General features: G+C 40.3%; 1 protein-coding gene across 6 annotated transcripts; it reads right to left on the bottom strand.

The window, feature by feature from the left end:
* Positions 1-2,312: 2,312 nt before the first annotated feature.
* BROX (BRO1 domain and CAAX motif containing) lies at positions 2,313-20,018 on the bottom strand. Of its 6 annotated transcripts, none has more exons than XM_074817841.1 (13): positions 19,883-20,018; positions 17,965-18,095; positions 17,059-17,165; positions 15,414-15,510; positions 13,997-14,092; positions 13,262-13,334; positions 12,796-12,901; positions 12,160-12,249; positions 11,264-11,349; positions 10,004-10,085; positions 8,821-8,971; positions 7,227-7,386; positions 2,313-6,729 (listed from the first exon to the last, which is right to left on the bottom strand). In XM_074817841.1, the coding sequence occupies exons 2-13, from the start codon at positions 18,063-18,065 to the stop codon at positions 6,643-6,645; spliced, it is 1,236 nt and encodes a 411-aa protein (XP_074673942.1). In that variant the 5' UTR covers positions 18,066-18,095; positions 19,883-20,018; the 3' UTR covers positions 2,313-6,642. The 6 variants fall into 6 exon arrangements, 4 of the variants coding, with proteins under 4 accessions (XP_074673942.1, XP_074673939.1, XP_074673940.1 ...); XM_074817838.1 differs by having other exon boundaries at positions 19,851-19,992; XM_074817839.1 differs by lacking the exon at positions 19,883-20,018 and adding an exon at positions 19,139-19,637.
* Positions 20,019-20,102: the final 84 nt, after the last annotated feature.

Here is a 20,102-nt window from a genome sequence, read left to right on the forward strand (position 1 = left end):
TGGGATTTGGCCTCTCCCAGTACACCAGTAGCTCTGCCCTAACTGGAGTTCAGTTGGCTGAAGAGCCCGCGTGCTGCAGCATCTTCATCTTGCTTTCATCTGAACTTCAGAGCTACCGTGCGCTTCACAACTGTGCCTCTACATTACCTCCTTATTAAGAAGCCAACAGGAGACCACATTTCATATCCCTGTGTTTCTTCAAGCTTTTTCTTCTGACTTTTATAAAATGCTAACTACTAGGCCCATCTGATGTAGTGGAAAGTAGAGCTGCACAAGAGATAATCTCTTTTTTGTGTTGAAATTATACACCAGCTGCCTGTGAGAACTAGGGGAAAACTTTAAGGCTTGCTTTGTTTTTAAAAAGGCAAGTAATTTAAGAAAGAAACTCTGTGCTGTCAGAGAAGTTCCTACACCACGCACACAACAAAAAGTGCAAGAATGCCAACTTGCGTCCATCTCAGGAAAAAGTACTGTGGTATAAGATTTGTGATTTAGAAATTTGAGGAAAATCATCAGCCCAGGTGATATGAATGTGCTAGTCACAAAAGCGTGAGATGAAGGATTTATTTAGGCTTCCCATCAGCTTTAGAGAAAAAATCCTGTGGACTTTTCCTACAATATCCAGCCCAGGATAAAATCATTGAGCCTTGCATTTTCCAAAGTTACTGAAAACAAATGAATATAGGACTTGCTACTCAGGTCTCCACCAGAATCTGTTTTCACTTTCATAAAGCTAAATCTCTTTTTGTTATGGCTTCAACAGAAAATTTCCAAATATAAACAGAAGTAAGCAATGTGTAGACATCTATATATAATCTGAAAAGGCAGTTTTATGGTTTGAACTGTCCATTCATGCACTTTATTTATGATGTTAGCTATAAGCATCATTGGTGGTTATTTCACCTCTTACTCAAGTGTGAAAGAAAATAAGGAAAGCGATAAAGCATGGAAATCTATTTTTTTTCCCCATCACTTAAAAGTGAAGGCATGAAAAGCAGCTGCCAGGCACTAGAAAAAGCACACAGTAAGATAGGTAGGTCTTTCACATTCAAGGAGCTGCTGAGCTTTCTGAAGTCTGAAGAAAAGTGTTCCAAGTAACTCATCAGCTGTTTTCAAACCAACATGAGGGAAACTGTGGGTCTTCGGGGGTTCCCAACACAAACAAGCAACTTTCTGTGACTTGGAAATCCGTTTCACAGTTAATCTGTTTCAGCAGAGTCTGCTGCTGAAAAGATTACTGTCTTTATGGAGGAAAAGAAGACAAAAATCCAGTCCAGCAGCTACATGCTAAAATTATGAACGTTCTCCAAATGTAACAACCTGTTTGGTTGGCTCCCTGTTTGAATGGATGAATCTGATGTCAGACAAAAAAAAAAACAATTGTAAAGTAGAAAAATTTTAGTTTCTAAATTGGAGAGGAAGATTTGTCTTAAAAGCTGATATCTTGGACACTTTCAAATTCCCAATGCTACACTCAAAACAGACATGCCTACAAAAGTATTTGATATTATCAAAATTAAGTAGAAGATTGTTTTAGACAGCGGAACAGTTCTAAGAATTTATTCTAAAGAATAATTCTCTAAGGACTAGACAGAAATTGAATCCTTTAAATCAGCAGGAAGGAGGAAAAATTTAGAATCAGTTATAGATACTTTTACTAAAGTCACAACATGCGTGAATGAAAACACCTTTTTGGTAGGTTTTTTTCAACGTACCTCATTGAGAGAAAGAAATTTATTTCAGAAGGAAATAGACATCAGAGTCCGATAGAGAATACTTTTTTCTTCTAGAAACTGTGCTAAAGCTTGAGAGGCTAAAAGCCATTAGTGTGTATTTTCGCTAAAAACTGAAAGAGCCAACCATGCCCCTGAAAATGAAAACCCCTATTTTCCTACAAATCTCCTTGCCACCTGCTGGCAATGTAGAGAAGTGGCAAGCAATCTGCACTCCTCAAACCACCCCTTCACCTAGTACACAGAGTATCCTACAATGTCACAGACCTTTGCAAGCCCTAGGATTTTGTATAGGCGTAAGAAATCATACCCAATTAATTTTTTTGTTGTTGTTAAACAGAAGTTTGGAAATCCTATCTCCTCTCTTCCTGCGCCATGACTTGAAGTGCTTCACTGTAACTATTACTTCCATATGCACCCAATTCACTTATCTTGCTCATTGAAGTCCTCCTTTGGGCATACTGCAAGGATAAAGTATTCTCTATAATTATTACATTTGCATTAAATTGGAGAAAGTAACATTCAAGATAGACCCTTTTTCTTGCTACTAAAAATTTTAAAAGATGAAACAAAAACCGATACATTAAGATTGTTTATTTTAAATGGTATTCTGAAACTCGTGATTATATACAAATTTTCAAACTATGAAGCTTAAGATTGCATGGTGACTGTCTTCATGAAATAAGGCTGGTCGGTCGATCTTATCAGAGCCGATTCCATTGCAGTATGATTATTCCATGTACAGGATGGCTGCAAGAAGGTTGTAATCCATGAAGGCACCAACACTGAAGGAGGTAGGCCTTCCTACATAAAAAGCTAATCAAGACCCCCTTCAGTTACCATGTGACATTTGTTGAATTTGAGAGCATCACCAGCGGGGAAAGATCTGAGTGAAACCACCAGTCACTGTGGAAAAATCTTTACACTGCACTCAAAATCTGGAGACAGTTACCCACTGCAGGGCTTTTCCATGCCAGTCATACTCACTGTGCTTTATTCCTCACTCAACTGGGCCAGTTAGGGAAAAAGGGAAAAAAAAAAAAAACCAAACCCAAAACAGCTTATGCTGCTATGATAATTTGGCAATGATCTTTAGAGACAGATTCATTTTTTTTAGGGATAATTAATAGGCACGAACAGGATTTATGTTAATGCTGAAACTTCAGTTTAGATACTAGATGCAGAGATGGGATGAAACTTATCAACCCTCAGCCAATAGACAGAAAGTTTTCATTTCTCTGAACTGACATGGAAGGCAGATGAACTACTGCCTCCTCTCATGTTCCCCAATGCTAAAGGTAGAGATATGCTTCATGAGTTTGTTTTATACACAGACAATTAAAAATACATTTTAGTAGTCTCCTCACCAATAGCACAGTACTGAAATCAGTGCAACAAAATTAAAATGACAGGAAGGAATACTTACAACCATATTGTATTGTACTGAAATTGCAAGATCAGAAATTTCTAAAGTGCAAAGGTGGCTATACTCTACAGAGATACAGGGATCTGTTTTCTTGCTTACAGTATAAACCACTACCATCATTACAGACACACCACATATCCATGCTGAACATTTAATTGACCAAGCGTTATCCTTAGGCTGACAGGCAAAACTCCTCTACCAAATCCAGTGGGAGGCAGACATCAGCATCCAAGGGCCAAATTTAGTCCCTCGGTTGTAGGAGTGTCACGTGCTGGATGGAGATTAACTACTGTAAACCCAGGAACATGAAACATGGAGGAAGTGTATTTAAATACATGGAGGAAGGTATTTAAATAGAAATCTTGCAAAGAGCTTAATGGTTTGTTTTATAGTAGATTAAAGACAATCACTGCATTTTTAAAAACATAAAATAGAGGGCCCAGCACTCCATATTTTATTTAGCTGCAGTTTTGTCCTAGTTCAGACTGGGCACAAATTTTTAAAGACTATTTACACCAACAAGATTTGCAGGTTTAGCCATGAAAGCCTCTAAAACCAGAGAGACACCACAAAAACAGGCTCTTGCCGCATTAGAGTATTAAAAAGTCACCATTCAAAATACCTCATTCTTAAAAATTACTAAAGGAAATTGTAATAGAAGGAACATGGCTGCTAGGTTTCCAGATTAACTGAAACTCCCAGTCAATTCACCCATATTCTTAAGCATACTGGACAGTTAATCGACTTATTATTTACAATAATTCTTGCTACTACCCAACAAAACCAAAAGAGAAAACTGCTCATTGACTCACAGCTCTGTATACTTTGCAAACTAAACAGTCTCTAGTTTCTTATTTTTGGGCAAAACTATGCAATGTTTGCCACAGGATTTAAACTACAAGTAAACAAAGTTTCTCTTGAAAAGCAACACGTGTTAAGTGAATTAGTTTGTTCCATTAGTCTATTTTTAAACTACTACATCATATTTACTGAAACAGCTATGGCATAAGAGGTTACACAGCTAGGCTTAAGTAATGCCATAATCTGACACAATCCACTTGGTTATGCCCCAAACTATTTACAGTGAACTTGATTCAAACAAACCACTTGGTTCAAGAAAGCGTCCAAAGAATTGCAAGTCCGTAAAATAATCTTTCCTAAGAAGTTTTTTGGGAATGATTTAGTCATGATCTGTTCATTTTATTTTAAGATATTCATATATTGAAATACACCCATGGGCAAAAGCCTCATTGGAAATGAGTCCCAGGACCTACACATGCATTAGCAAACAAGGGCAAGTCTATGCCACAGTGTGTAGCAGACAAAAGAGAAAATGAGGGGACGAGGGAAAATGGAATGTTGTCTGCATAGAAAGAAAATTAATTAGGTTGAGACGTGCATGTATTAACACACACAGGCATCTGAAAAACGATGAGTAACTAAAAAGTCATGATTATGAAACTGAGTTAACTTCATCTTGATCCTTAAAGGGGGCAAGTAGATGACTACAGCTGTAATAAGTTTTTGCAATTAAAACCCGTATAAGCAAAGTATCTCCATGCTCCATTCTGGTAAAACCTAAGCTGGTCTTTTAACAATGCAAGAAGTCTAAAAAGTCAGCTGATCAAGTTATGAACAGATCTGAGTAACTCTTCAAAAAACACACCCAAGGCTCTTGTGCAGCATCAGAAGAAATGGACCAATTTTAGATATAATTTCTTCTTGATATTCATTATCCTCTACCCACCTAAGCTCTTGCAGAACAGTAACTTCTTCCAAAGCAATTCAGCTCATTTCACACTTATTTCTGTGTGCAGAACTGGCTGAAAGAAATATCTATCACTGGAAGCAATGAGTTTTGCATTTGATTCATCCATGACAGACAGCATTAAGAGCCTCTTTGCCTTTTGCAGCAATGAATTCTGTAGTTTGGCCAGTACCTCAGGAAAAGTCTTGAGTTTCCTATTAATCTCCTCAACAACTTTTGTTCCACAGGCCTTCAAGGAGCCTCACACCTGCCCTTTAAGCTGAATTACTCAAAGTCCCATGAAAGATTTCAAACAGAAGCACTGAATTACAGTGGAAGATGAACTGATCCAACCAGTACAAAGTGAAGAATGTGTTTACAGTATACATCATAGTAAGTGCATATGCTATCGTGTTTTTTGAAACATTTTCAGGCTGTTCAGTTTCTTTCTCAGATAAAGGGAAGTGCAGCAACTCATACCCAGAGATTGCAAGGCCCTCACTTCAATGCATGCATTATATTCTTTTGCATTTGCAGCAAATCAGAAAGCTATGTTGTTGTTGACACGGGTGTTTTGAAGTGCTCAGCACTAAAGAATGTTATCACATTTTCCACAGTAGGCAGAAATGGAAGAAGCAAGTTCTACAAAATACTTTCTCAGTTTTGACTGGGCTTGGGTTTTGGCAAGTTCTCTTCCTAAGGAGCTGATTTCAGTGCAATACTGCAGAAGCTGAGAAACAGCACTGTCTACATACAGCATAAAGGAAATCTAGAGCTTGGTTTCCCAGTTGTGCCATCAGCTCTTCAGCTCATCTTTCCTCCCCGTTGTCCTAACAGCTTCTTATAGACACTAGCCAGATGGAAACACAGCATCTTAGTTACAATTCCATTACCTTATGCATGACAACTTCATGAATTCTAGTGCCAGGAGATTTTAATTGTCTGCAGTTTTCAAGCTTACCAAATCTTTCAAGATTCAAAAACCTTGCATGAATGACACCGTGATGCATTACTTTTAAGCACTTTCATATTACTTGCTGCATCACTTTCATATACACTTCGATATTAAAGGATTTTAATTTAAGGACAGACAAGCTAAAGTACCTTACTACAAATTCTGATACAAGAACCCTAATCTATAGAGGAAAGAACAGAGGCTAATCGTTTCAGAAGAATATAAATTGTGCTCCAGTTATGCAGAACTTAAGGTTTTCCAAGTTCTGTGAAAGTCCCGTGACATACCATTGGGGTGTTACAAACCAAACCCGGATTTTCTTTGCTCACTACAATTAAGTGAATCGGAACACAACAGGGTGTTAAGCCTGAATGACAAAACCTGAATAAATATAACTTTTCATGCAAACTTTTGTTTGCAGAATTTGACATTATATAGCATATAATTTAATGGAAAAAATCCTTAAGTGTTACAATCATGATACCTCCTTTGCTATTTGTGGATAGAAACTAAACCCACAAAAAGTGGCTCTCTAGAGGCACAATAGGAACATTTAAACCCACTCATTCTATGATATCGCACTAAAACCAAAAATAAGTCAGATATAAATAAACTCCTAGAAATCCACCACATTCTCAAGCAAGATAGATGCATACTAACAAAAGTAAATTAAATTAGTCTTCTAAATTGAAAAAGAAGAATCAGAAAGAGGGAGATCAGAACTAAAGCCCCAGAGTCCAATTAATACAGTTTCAAAGTGAATTCAAAGCACTTATGGCTCTTAAGAAATCTGGCATCCACTGTCTTTTTGAGGCTTTATATCTGGTTCCTTCAGAGGTTTTACTTCTTCATCTGGTTTTGGTTTAGCCTGCAAACAAGAAGAAAAAAACCTAAATACCACAAGTACAAACCACTGTGTCTGTACAGTACTTATGCATGGCTAATTTTACATATTCTAATCTAACAGTCCCCTCTCTTCTAAAGGCTGAAGGCTTTGTACAAGCCTCAAGCAAGGGGGAAAAGCCAAATATTCTCTATTTCAGCATCCTTAAATGAATCCTCTTCTAAAAAAGAAACTTTCTATAGTATTCACTCCTGTAACATTTCAGCATCTTATACGCATTAAAGAATTTCCTCCTATTCAGGACTTAGGAAAAAAAGGACTCCTAATTTCCAGAGGCAGACAGCGTGGCAGAGAGGTTAACTGACTTGCCTCCTGACACAGTGGAAGTGTGAGCTCAGGCGGTAGCCTTGTGCCTACACCCTGCCCTGAGCTGGGGAACATTACAGAAGAGCAAAATAGTAACTCTGTGCTATACACAGAATAAAGCTAATGTGAAAGAACAGTACGTAAGATTATCTTACGGTGTCATCCTTTGGCCTCTTGGTGAGATCAAATGCAGCAAGTGTTTCAGGAGTCCAGTGTGCGTTCAAGGCAGGAAATTCAAAAGGAACAGGCTCTACTAAGCCATAGTTTGCTTTCAGTTCCAGCTGGGGAGCCTCTGCTGGCACCTTCTGAAAATAGCTGTAAAAGAATACAGCAATGTATTTAAAACACAATGCACTATCTCTGCAAGTCTCGTTTGCAATTCTAAAGAAAAACAACCTAGGTTTTTACAGTGGCAGTCACTGCTGCTCTCTTCCATTTCATTAAGGCACCGTCCAACCTGCATTCTGTCAGCAAGATTCACAAGAACAAAAGCAATTCCTTCTTGGTTCATTTCCTAATAGCTAGGTGGGTTTTCTTCCTACTTGATAACCATTATTCCCAGCTTCAAAGCAAAGAGCACCTTTTTTACAAAAAGACCTTCAAAATTCAAAGGAGGATTTAAAATACTTCCCAAGAAAGATGACGGGACAGTTCTTTTCCTAAAGCACTCTTAATGTGCCACAGCACATAATAGCAATGACACTGCAACACCCACAAAGACTTGCTGTGACACAAAGCCTGAATGAGGGTATAAATCTACCCTCAGCAAAACAACGAGAGCTAAAAACTGACAAATACTGACACACGCTACCTTACTTCCTGTGCTGTGGCCGAGCTCTGTGGCAGGCACATCTCCCAAAACAGTGACTGGTTATCAGGTTTCTCTTTCAAAGTTTGTTTCTAGAGGGACATGGATTTCTTGATATCTCCTGTGTGCTGCTGTTGTAAGCTATGACAAGAGTTATTGGAACCAAAGCAGAGCAGAGATTTTTCTCCTGTTTGCAGTTCAGCTTGATGTACTTGACAATCCTTTTTGTTTAGTCAATTCCCCTATTACACAGGTGTTTAAATATCATAAAAAGGGAAATAGCAAACCTATTGTGGAATACTAAATCATAAGAGGAAGGGAGGGGAGAAAGAAATGAGTGAAAGAATTCCAAAGCCAAACTAATCTTGTTATTTTAAACGGCTTTCAAACTCTTTTTGGAAGGGGCATTAACTAACAGAAAGCCCTATTTACAATATTAATTATACTTAGCCCGGTAAAGCTCCTAGCACCCTAAGCATATTCTTCACTGAAGGCATGACTGTGTTTTGACTTTGCAGCTAGCAAAGCAGAATCAGCTACCAGTATTCTACATTTCCCTTCTGTCCTCTGTTGCCTACTAGACCCCAGCAGCTGGGAAGAGGGCATTAGAGCAACACAGCAATCTCTGCAGGACTTTCTCTTGTGCAGAAGGAAAGGAAACAAAGTAGCTGGGGAACGACGGAAGAAAACTGCTTAACCAGTACAGCATGTCAGTCCAACCTACCCTGCTGAACTGGCACAGAACACAGAGAGGGTGATAGCAGAGACCCAGAGCAAATCCGCTACAAGAAAATTACACAATTGCAAATCTTTAAGTTACGTGCCATGCCCTAAAGGAATATAACAACTGGAGAGTAAAAATTACCATCCCATCTTGAAATAAAGGCAAATATGGTAATAACAGTTCATATAGAGCACTGTACCAACCACGAATTACTCACATGAATCCGTTCTCTCTCTGACATTTTTCTAATGTGTTCTTAATCAAGCTTCCTAATTTCCTAAAGAAGAGATGTCCAGAAGGTTTGGCAGTAGTCCCGGGCCCTTTGGTTTCTCCATATTCTTTGCACAATGCTTCAGCCTTAGCAAAAACTTTGCAAGAAAGAAATGTAATAAAAATCATTTACATGACTCTTAAATCATGGTTCACATCTACAGTGCTTCAGTTTTAGGAGATAACAGAATCCATTCAGGCTTCTTGCTTCTTAGAAACAAAAATAAACTAGCTCAAAGGCAGCACTTCCAGCCAAGATTTACTGCATCCAAAAAGTGCCGAGGAACACAAAAAAAAAAAAAAAAAAAAAGATAGCTCTTCGGGTAGCAAGATGCAGGAAAGCATTCTCATGTGTGGGTCAAAATGCAACAATAACCCAAGAACTGTGCCACATGATAGGAAAAAAGAGAGGGTATGAAGGTGTCCATGCATAGTTGATGTCCAAAAATAAACAACATTTAATATGGAGAGGGAAAAGAAGCACTCTTCTCTGAACAGCAGTAATCCAACTTAGTTTGTTCTTAATAAATTCTTTCTATTTTTTTTTTAAATTAATATTAAAAGTTTCCAATTTGATGATTTGAGCATTTTTTATACATTTTAGTAAAGTTATGCAGTGCAGGCCATTGGGGTAGCAATAGCTTTGAAGAGAGAAGGATAGGCAGAAGTCCCTGAACTACTGCAAACTTCCCTTAATCTGCCTTTCAAATGAAGAGAAAGGAAATAAATTACTAAAAGCTGTTTAAAAACAAACAAACATACATGGTTTAGATTTACTATTTAATGTAATTCAGAGCCACCTCCAAAGCAGAAAAGGCTACTGGAACTTAACATACAGACCAGAAAAAGTGATGACCAGACAATTGATTTTTACACTGTATTGCAGGCAGTTCAAAGACAGTCTTTAACAGGTTGAGAAGTGAAGATGAAATTTTCTGCAACACTGTTATGAAAGACAGTCTTTGGTAAGACAAAAAAGGAATATACTGTCCCTATTTAAAAGTATGCTGGATTTTCATCAGGCGACAGATAAAATCTTAAGTTTATGGGAGACCAAGTAAACACGATACAGCAAAATAAACCAGGCATGTCATCATCAGACACTGTAATCCAGTCTCAGTCACACTTACATTTTTCTGATTCCTGCAGAGATCTGATTGCTTCCCCACATTTATCACTCGCCAGTAAAGTTTGACCATGGTAACAGTATGCCTAATGGGAGAGGACAAAATCATTACCAACGTCACTGGGCACTTCCTGTACCAATTCACTTCTGCTCTTCCTTACGTCAGAGTTGCATCTCCATGAAGGTGCCATTCCCTGCAGAGAGCTGACCATTTGGGAATGCAAATCAAAGCAGCATTCGGTGAACAATGAAATTCAATATAAACACCGTGAGGTAGGTATGAAGCAAGCTGTCTCAAGTCTAGCCAAGGGTAACTTTGAACTTCAGGAAGGATGTTTTACCAAAAGCACTAGTATAGAGTCTAGTTCAAACCTTTCTCTCTCACTGTACCAATGTGCAGCATTAAGCCGCATCACAGAAAGAGGAGGAACCCCAATCAAGTTTACAAAGCAAAGACTCTAAAAACTAAAACTATCTGAACAAACTGAATCTGCAACAAACATCACTGAATCCAGAAAAGATGAGGTCTTCTGCTGCTTGAGATACTTCATCACAGTCCAAATAACTTTTGCACCCCAAAAAGTCTCATTCCTTCACACTTATGCTTGAAGATAGTACTGTATTCCAGTGAGTACTGAATTGCTTCTTTTCTATTATCAGTTGTTGAGTTTAAATACTAAATACCATAGGTAAAGGAATGATTGCATGAACTAATGCCGACCTTGCACACCTTCCTTTAATGTTTGTTCTCACAGTATAGCAAGTGTTACCTAAATCTACCATTGCCCATATTACACAAATCAAAAAAGATAAAAAGTGCCACAGCTCTGACCCTCCCTCACCTCTCAAACTTGCTGATAAGGTAAGCAGCTTTTAGCTATAGGTTTGGTATAAGAGAGAGACAATTGTGTTAACTACTTAGTTTGGGCCTTTTTTACAGTATGAAAGAGCCAGATTACAGGCTGTGGCAGGCTACAAGAAATACACAGCAAATTGAGCAGCTGATGAGTGCCACTGCACTTGCTAAGAGATCAGTCACGCAAAAAGGGGCAGTACTTGGAATGGTATGTAACATTACTTGATGCAGTTTCATTCAGGGCCTTCAAAAAGCTGATCAGCTCTGAATTATGCCTAGAATCAGATTGTGATGCAGGTAATGGAAGACAAGTATTATGCTCAACCCGAATTGCTTCACTTCCCCCATTCCCTATCCAGCCCTTAGACAACATTAAAAACTGTGACTGCAGTCAGCTGAGGTACTTACATAGGCCATATAGAAACAGGTCTTCAAGTTTAAGTACTTCCTCCATTTACCTGCATAAGTTGGATCCAAACTGGATAATGTTTGATCTATGAACACACGTGTAAAGTTATTCTTCAAGACGTTTCCAAAAAGAAAAATCACGCACACAAAGACCAGAATGCTTAAAACTTAGCAATAGATCTTAACTATAAAGTAGCAAGAAACAAGTGACATAAATTACTCCTGCAAAGGCACAGAGAAACTATGAGGAAAATCAAAAATATGCAGTTTATTGAGCTATCATGCAGTTGTCCCTAGAATCCCTGAAACTGTTGTCCACTAAGTTTGGAAGGCTAATTCTCCTAAGTATTTTTAGGCAGGATTTCAAAGCTTGCTCCAAGTTTAATTTCAAGTAGTGACCTATAAAAGTTTACTTATGTTACAATATTCCACCTCTTATACCGACTTCCATATTTTTACACTTTTCCCACTTGCATCAGTAAGCCCACAGATCAGCTTACTCATCTGGAAGGATGTACATAATTAACCCAGCTACACACTTTATGGTCTGCATCATAATCTGCTGCCCAAAGGCAGATGAAACACACTCCATTTACGTCAAGCCATTTGTTTGCTGCTATTACATATTCTCAAGACATTACTCTGTCTTCTGTCTCCCCTTGCTAACATTTCCTATCGTTAGCTACAGAAAAAAGATTCCCACGAAAACAAAAGGCCTTATCAAAATATACGTTACGCTGGTAACTGAAGCCTTAAATGTGCTAAATAGAAGCTAAATATACAAAGCATATCCACTAAGAAACAGTGTTAATATCACAGTTGGCAGGCGGGTGAAATATGTCTGCTGGCAAGAATGCATAAACCAGGTCACTAAGGATACAAAACAGGACACTTACCAGCTTTTTGGTAGAAGTTAGCTGTTTCATAAGCAAGAGCAGCTATTAGTCCTGGATTGTGTTTCAGCTCAATAGCCCGAGCAATTGTCACTGAAAAAAAAATTCCACACCACAATATTAAACTTTAATTGAAAATGTCACATCAAATCAGTAGAGGCATTTAGCATTTTAAAACGCCTGCATGAACAGAAAACAAGTATTCTACAGTCAAGCAAACTGCAGAATACAGATTGTTTCTTAGATAGAATGATTCCAAATTAACAGAAAAGCTGAAGGAAGGTTAGTCTGAAAACTAGCTAGTAAACAGAAGTTGCAAATATTTTAAAGTAAAGGAACTGGGAATTTATGTTAGATGACCATGGTGGTGAAGGGACTGCATGAAAGGAAAAAAGAGGGAGGAATGTCACACACAGTTCTTCCAAAGTGGTTACGTTTGTAGTATCAGACTGATTTTTGGCATTTTCTTCCTCTAATGGTAACCGAAGTTTCTTTAAAAGCAACCCACCCCACTAAGCCACGGTACGTCTGGAGGAGAAAAAAAAAATGGCATTGCTGCCAAGCAGACTTCACAAGACATCCAAGTAACCCACAAAGACTGTCACTTCCCATCCCCAACAAATGTATATTTTAAGATACCTTCTTGAGCTTCAGCTTGGCACTGTATGATGTAAGAGTCTATAAGTCGAGCTTCTAAATCTCTTCCTTTTTCTACAGGTGTAATCAATTTTGGAATGTGACTTTCCTAAGTACAAACAAGTCTCAAAGTTATTTTAGCTTTAATACCACTGCTACCAATGCAAAGCAAATCCCTCATTCCTAAATGGATGGGACACCAAGTGAAGGTCCCAAGACGGCTGGCTGCACTGTTGCATGTGCTACTGGGCAGACAGCCAGCCTACCCTTCCGCTGCCACAGGGAAAGAGTAGCAGGGATTGAGTGGCAGCACAACATATTAAGACCCTTCTTTTTCCTGTATCACTCAGACAGTCTGGGGCACTTGTTTATTCTGTAACCTTGTCAGAAAAGCAAAGGCTTTTCTAAGACAAAAAGTCAAGTACTTGGAGACAACTTAAAGAACAGACAGCAAAGACAGTTTTTCTACCTTCAAGTGTTTAAAAATCCCAGCTGCTATCTTCAGGCTTCTGTGAACGTCTTTTGCTTCATCTTCTGTTATACTAAGAATATAGAATAAATCAGCAAAATGTTAGTTAGAAAGGACCTCTAGGTGTCATTTAGTCCCACCTCCTGCTTTGGAGCAGGACTATCGACAACAGTAGATCAGGTCAGTTATGGCTTAGACTAGATGAATCTTGAATACTTCAAGAATGGAGTCCACTAACTCTCTAAAGTAACCTGTCCCGCTGCTGTGTTACCCTCATAGTAAAAAAGTTTCTTACAGGTCCAATCATGAATTAATCAAATAGAACTCACTTGAAAAAAGAAATATAAGGCCTTGTAGTGACTTTCAAGTAAAAGGTAACCTCTGTGCTAAAAGCCAAAGCTTTAGAAATATGTACAGCTAAAAGTCAGTAGAGCTGTGATTTTGAGAATCTCAATTCTGTACCTGGATATTTAGAGCAGGACTGGTGAAGAGTTTATTCACAACTGACCCTTCCTCTGTACCACAGTCACATGGTAGTAGTACACTTTGTTCACAGATGCAAGAAGGGATTGAAGTGCACTTGGAAATTACAACACATGAAGGAAGGCCAACTGCCTCCTTGAACTCCTACTGTCTCAGCTGGACATGCACTGCAGCAGTCAAAACTCAGAACCTGCTAAGTTTTTTGGTGGAATATTGCTGCAATGGAATCACTAACAAAAGAAAAATACTTACTCTTCTTTTCCAGCGAGTCGTGATGCATATTTTGTGTACCACAGAGCTACATTAAATCCCATGGAAACCAGTTCAAACACTGCATCCTGCTGGGCACTGAAGACAGACAGACAAAACCCCCCAAACAAACCCCCAAACAATTTAATGCTTTCCATTTTGTTCTGACAAACTCTCTCTGCTGATAGATCACATAGCATAAGTCAACATTTCTCTCCATAAAATATTTTTCATTTAAGAAGTCAACAATTTCCAACTCAAAACCTCCTACTTGCTGAACTGCTTAAAAGACACTTCAATTTTTACTTATTTCCTTTAAGAGCTCATAATTATAATTTCCCACATTCATATGCCTACCCTTCCCTTTTGGGAACTTTCATTTTAAAACAGTAACTTGATATTTGTTTAGCTTTGGGTGTGGCTGACTTTTTTTTTTGTTTTTAAATTGCACATTTTGTGGAAAGCCTTGCTCTGGAATGTCTACTTTAAAGTTGTAGCTGCTAAGTTAGTAAGTCAAAGTCTATTACATCTCCCTCAAATGAATGTTATTGCAAGTATTTATGTAACTGCAATTAAATGGCATATGCAAATAGCGGGAAATTTCAAAAACTAAAAACATGGTCTTTGAAAAGAATGAACTTGCAATCACAAGCTCAGTATAGCTTAGGAACTATTAAAGGTTAAAAAGAAAGGTGTGGGAGTGGGAAGAATAATGTTGGCACAAGTACAAGTGTGTATTACCATCAGAAAATTAGAAGAGAGTCCTAATCAACAGATTGTCTTCCAAGGGGCATAAAAGCTTTGAGGATGTCAAGCACTTCTTCTAAAGCCTGACAAATTCGTAAGCATCGTTATACAACACAATTATCTACAACAGCAGGAGACAACTGAATAATCCTGAAGGTTACAAACCTATACTCCTACTTAAAACAGAAGCTTTGTTTGTACCGGGAGTACGTGTACTAGGAGCTTCAGAGGACAAGAACAAAGTCAGATGTTCAGCAACACTTGCACTTCAAAAAACTCAGAAGATACTGGTCAGGCAATAGCGCCAAATGACAAAATTGTAAACTGTAGTAACCTATGTTATCATATTCAATTCACCAGTACTCTCGAGGTTCTTTGTACTGCTCTAGCCAACTGCAGATATAGTTTGTAGATCAATTAAGACACGACAGATCGTTCTACCATCATCATGCGTTATCATGCCTTTACATAAAGGCAACACATGCTTCAGAACACCTAATAAAGTGCAGCAATTACCAAAACAACAAAGCAACAAGTTTTTGGAAACTACTTTGTGTTCAACATTTTGCTGTACTTCTAAGTTTTCCTTCAGACCTGTGCTGGCACACGTGCATATACACAACAGACCAGAAGAAAACAACTGCCTACCCTGTAATCATAAATGCATATGTACCTTGGAACTTGTCCTTGTAATGTGTCTGTCCACTTGAAATTCTGAATATATCTCAATTTGCATTCTTGGGAAGAATCATCCAGTGAAAGGATAAAACCTATAGAATAAAAAAAAATGTACTGATGGACAATCTCAAAGTAAGAAACAGAAACAAGTAATGAAGGAATGGGGATCAATGAGAACACAGATATAGATAAAGGAATGTTTCTTGCAGTACCACTCAAAAACCTGTGTTAATTCCTGAGGCTTTTATTCCCCAATATCTTGAGAACAAGATGTACAAAAACCTGAACTGGCTACTACAAGAAACTCCTTGCCCAGCAGGTTACCAACTCAACCTTGTGAGTCTCGATTGCTCAAGGAAAACCTTGCAGATGTCTGCATGTCCTGTATGGTGACTAGCTGGTAGTTGGACTGACCCAGGTACAGGATGGCTGAGGCTGCTCAAGGTGAGTGACTGACTGTCCCTGCCAGTCACTCGAGAAATTCCAGGAAAAGCTGTCTGGTCAACAGGGAGAAGGAAAAGGGCTTGTAACCATGGACTCACCTAATCATCATCTCTTTTGTCTCCAGGGCTACAAGAAATTGTCTTTTTTTTTTATGTCCAGCAGCCCATAAAGCAGTGGTCAGCGGGATGAAGCTTATGCTATGGGATGTCCAAATCCTAGCATATGCTGGCCCAAGGAATTTTTCAGGAAGGACTAAGACTGGCCTTTGTCTGATCAAGTCTTACAGACTTCAAGAACCCAAGACTTGCAACAGCAGCTATTGAAGCTATAGCTCTAGATGCCGTCACATGTTTATAAAGACAGAAAATACTTGTTCCTTTCATATGCAGAAGATTTTAGTGACCAAGCATGATACCTTCCTGAAGAAATTCTCCAAATCTTGTCTGCAGCAACATGGACTGTTATTTTACCTTTATCTACAATGTCACATTAGCTTGCATCCTCCCAGGGACTGAGGGAACTAAACCCACTTGAGCTGCTTCACTTCCCACAGACCGAAAGATCACAGTTTCCATGAATCAGCTGATTCCTGAAAACTCAGTCCTAAGAAACTTTTCTGAGCACCTGACTGCTAAGAGACAGTTATCAAAATATTATCAAAATACTGTCAGGAGGAAGGTTTCAAGGAAATGCGTCATCATAGTTGACCATCTACTGAAAATGTAGCTACTATGCTAATGAGCACCTATATATACACCTAAGACAAGCAGCAGCCAAAGTGTGAACTTGCAACAAGTCTATTATCTAGCATTAGACAAACCAGAAGTTTACACCAAAGAGTGACTCCTACCAACTAATAGACTCAATTTATACTTAAGGAGCAATTCACCACAATCTAAGAGACAAATAAACATTTCCTCCTCCAGCAGGAAGCAGAATGAGGTTAAAAGCAAGAGGACAAGACTGCCAACACTCAGTACTGACAGGGTCACACAGGACACTGGAACTTGTAGAAAGGACCTGATGAGTATCCCTGACTGGTATAAAGCACAGAACTCCTGAAGATACTCTCCTTCCTAAGAAGTACAAAGCTTCTTTACAGAAGATTAGCACAACACGTATTCTGAGAAGTGTCATTAAAATTCAAATCATATACCTCTTGATGTATTGGCAGTATTGCCAATGAATATTCCTACCTTGCAAGAGTGAAAAGTACAAGTCAGTCGCGTTCTTCATCATTTCTGGATTACAACTTGAGTCTGTAAACAGCTCCAATAGTCGTGTTCGAGATAACCTCATATCACTGTATGGAGGGGAAAAAAAAGAAAAAACAAACCTAAAAAAATTCTACCCAGAAATGTACTATTGAGAAAGTACCCGCCCATGCATACCACCACCCTTTTGGCTAAGTGAAGCTAAGCATTCCATTCCATATCCGAAGGCATGGAAAGGCACTTTATGAGGAAGATGCCAATAAATACAGAAAACCCTTCCTTTCTCTTCCGGATACATACGATTGTCTCTTTAGTTTAACGTACAATCGATTCTGGACAGACAGCAATGGATAATCAGTACTCATTAGCAATCTATTGTTCTAACAGAGACTAAAATAACTATGCCTTTATCTACCAAGAGTTTGGGTACAGGGGGAGGGTAGGGAAGTAACAAGCAAGAACATTCTTCAGCATCTGAATGGGATGAGCATATGAAGAGACAAGAATAGATCTGCAAATTAAGCTGAGATCTCTTTTCATTATATTCCTCTCTACAATAGAACATTCATGCCTTATTCACTTATGGAAATTACTTTAAGTAATCTTTTGCAGAAGAATGCACAGTCATCATAAAGACAATGAAATGTTTAGTCTTTTGCCTCTGCATTATTATAATAGGCCTTGCTATACACTCAGAGACTTGAAAACTGGATAATTCATTCTTTGTAACTAAATGTTCAGTGTTTTCAGTGTTATCAGTGTCTTATTGTCTCCCAGCCTACACATTTCTAGTCATCTTCAGAACAAAAATTGAAAAGTAACCATTACTTTTAAGGATGTCCTCCAAACTGTGAGAGACAGAGAGAAGTTAGTCACAAGTACACTTACTTGCAAACCTTTGCAGCAGCTGGAGTGGTAGCTACCCCATAAAAATTAAATGAAACGGGAGCTGTAGCCTTCAAAGGGTTGCGATGAAACCAGTGGGTCATTTTCTTTCTGTAGTGTTGTTTACGCCAAATCTAAAGTGTGGAAAGAAATTACTATCTGCAGGAACGGGTACAACTGAGATGCTAGATATGTTGTGCTCCTCAGCTCACAAAAATATATTCCAAATGTAAACAATTAGGAAAGAAATTAATTTGTGAAGTTGTATATAATTACACAGAGGAAATTTTTTTCCATTTGAAACACTAAGCTTGCATACACCTTGTCTTCATCATCTGTATGCTTAGTTTGAGAATTTCACTCTCTTGAAATACTTATGCTTTCTGAAGCAACTATTTTAAGTTGGGCAAAAAACCTATAACCTACTTTGCTCTGTATTACTGCATACTTTCTTACTCAAAAAACTCCACATTTGTTACCTCTGGCATAAAGCTGAATATTTCCCATGTAATTTACAGGTATATCTCAATTCACTGAGGTCATGATATTGTGTCTGGTCAATCTATTAGTAGCTTTTATTGAGGCACCATTGATATAGATGAAATTGCAATTACATAATAACACTTGCTGAAAACATGGATATATTTACATACATGTAACAGACCTGAAAGTTTGGAAGAGGAGGGCTAAAATAGACCATTTTTCTTCTTTTACCACAATTTCAACAAACATATATAACATAAGCATTCCAACGAGCTTTCAACAGCAGCGCACCATAATGGGCACACGTTGAAACAAGGGAGGTCTGTACTGGATAAAAGGAGAAACTTCTTCACTGTGAGGACAGTGAAAGAGAGGAACAAGTTGTCCAAAGAGCTTGTGTGCTCTCTATCCTCAAGGGCTTTCAAGACCTCACCGGACAAAGCCCTGAGCCACCTGGTCTGACCTCAGAACTGACCCTGCTCTAAGCAGGACGTTGGCCTAAAGATGCCCCAAGACCTCTATCACTTTATGATCCATATTTGAATCTCCAAGTTCATCGTTATAAAACACTTCGCAGCTTTGCTGAAAAAAAGCAGATCTGCCAAGCAGCGCCCCCCTGCCACCCTCCAGGTCTTCCTGAGCGAACAGGTGACTTGTTTATCCTGTCAGCACCTACCGCGACATCTTCACCCACCTGCGCCGCGGTCTGCTCAGCGGAGACGTGCTGTCACACGGCTCGGCCGCACCCAAGCTAGGGCACAGTTTGACAGGCACTTCACAAAAGGATCTTCCGTGTCCAAACCGCCTTTACCCCCCGCACCCGGCAGAGCACTGCGCGATTTGCCCGGCGGGGGCCCACCCGGTGCCGACCGCCTCAGGCCCGCGCCGCCGCCTCGCCGAAGCCCGCCGCGGGGCCAGCGGCCCGCACCGACCGACACCCGCCCCGGCGTCTGGCCCTTTTCACAGCGGTGCCGCCCGGCTCCCCAAGCCCGCCGACACCAGCGAGGCGGGCACAGGCAGCCCTCACAGGCACCGGGGCCCTCCCGGTAACAACCCGCCGCCCGCCGCCGCTTCCGCCCGGCCCTGCCCCGGTTCCCGGCGGCGCGTCACACACCCGCCGCCGCAGGCAGCGCCAGCGGAGAGCCGATAGCATCGTCCCGCGCGGTACGGCAGGCAGACCGCATCGATCCCGCCGGTTATCCCCCCCCCTCTCCCGTGCCCCCAGGCCCCCGGCCCCGCCGCCAGCCCCGCGGCTGAGGTCTCCCCCGGGCGCAGCCGCCGGAGACACAGCTAGGCCCCGCAGTCGTCCCCACCCCCCCCCCCCCCCCCCCCCGCCGCAAACAGAGGCGGGAGCGAGAGGACCGCGGCCCAGCGGCAGCACCGGCCCTTCCAGACGGGTGACCTACCTACGGCGCTGCACAGAGGCGGCGGGGCTTACCGGGGGCAGCCTCCCGCGGCGGCACGGCCGGGAGCGGAGCGGAGGAGAAGGGAAGAGCGGAGCGGTCCCCACCCGGGCGCCGCCACCGAGACCCAGCTGGGAGGGCGGGCTCCCCCGGGCGCCACGTGACCGCCGCCATGACACATACCGAGGCGGAAGTGGCAGTTTCCCCACCCCCAAGCCGCAGGCGGGTGCCGCCGCCTCGGTAGCGATGGCGCGG

The sequence above is a fragment of the Strix aluco genome, chromosome 3 (genome assembly GCF_031877795.1).
Source record: "Strix aluco isolate bStrAlu1 chromosome 3, bStrAlu1.hap1, whole genome shotgun sequence".
Taxonomy (NCBI): domain Eukaryota; kingdom Metazoa; phylum Chordata; class Aves; order Strigiformes; family Strigidae; genus Strix; species Strix aluco.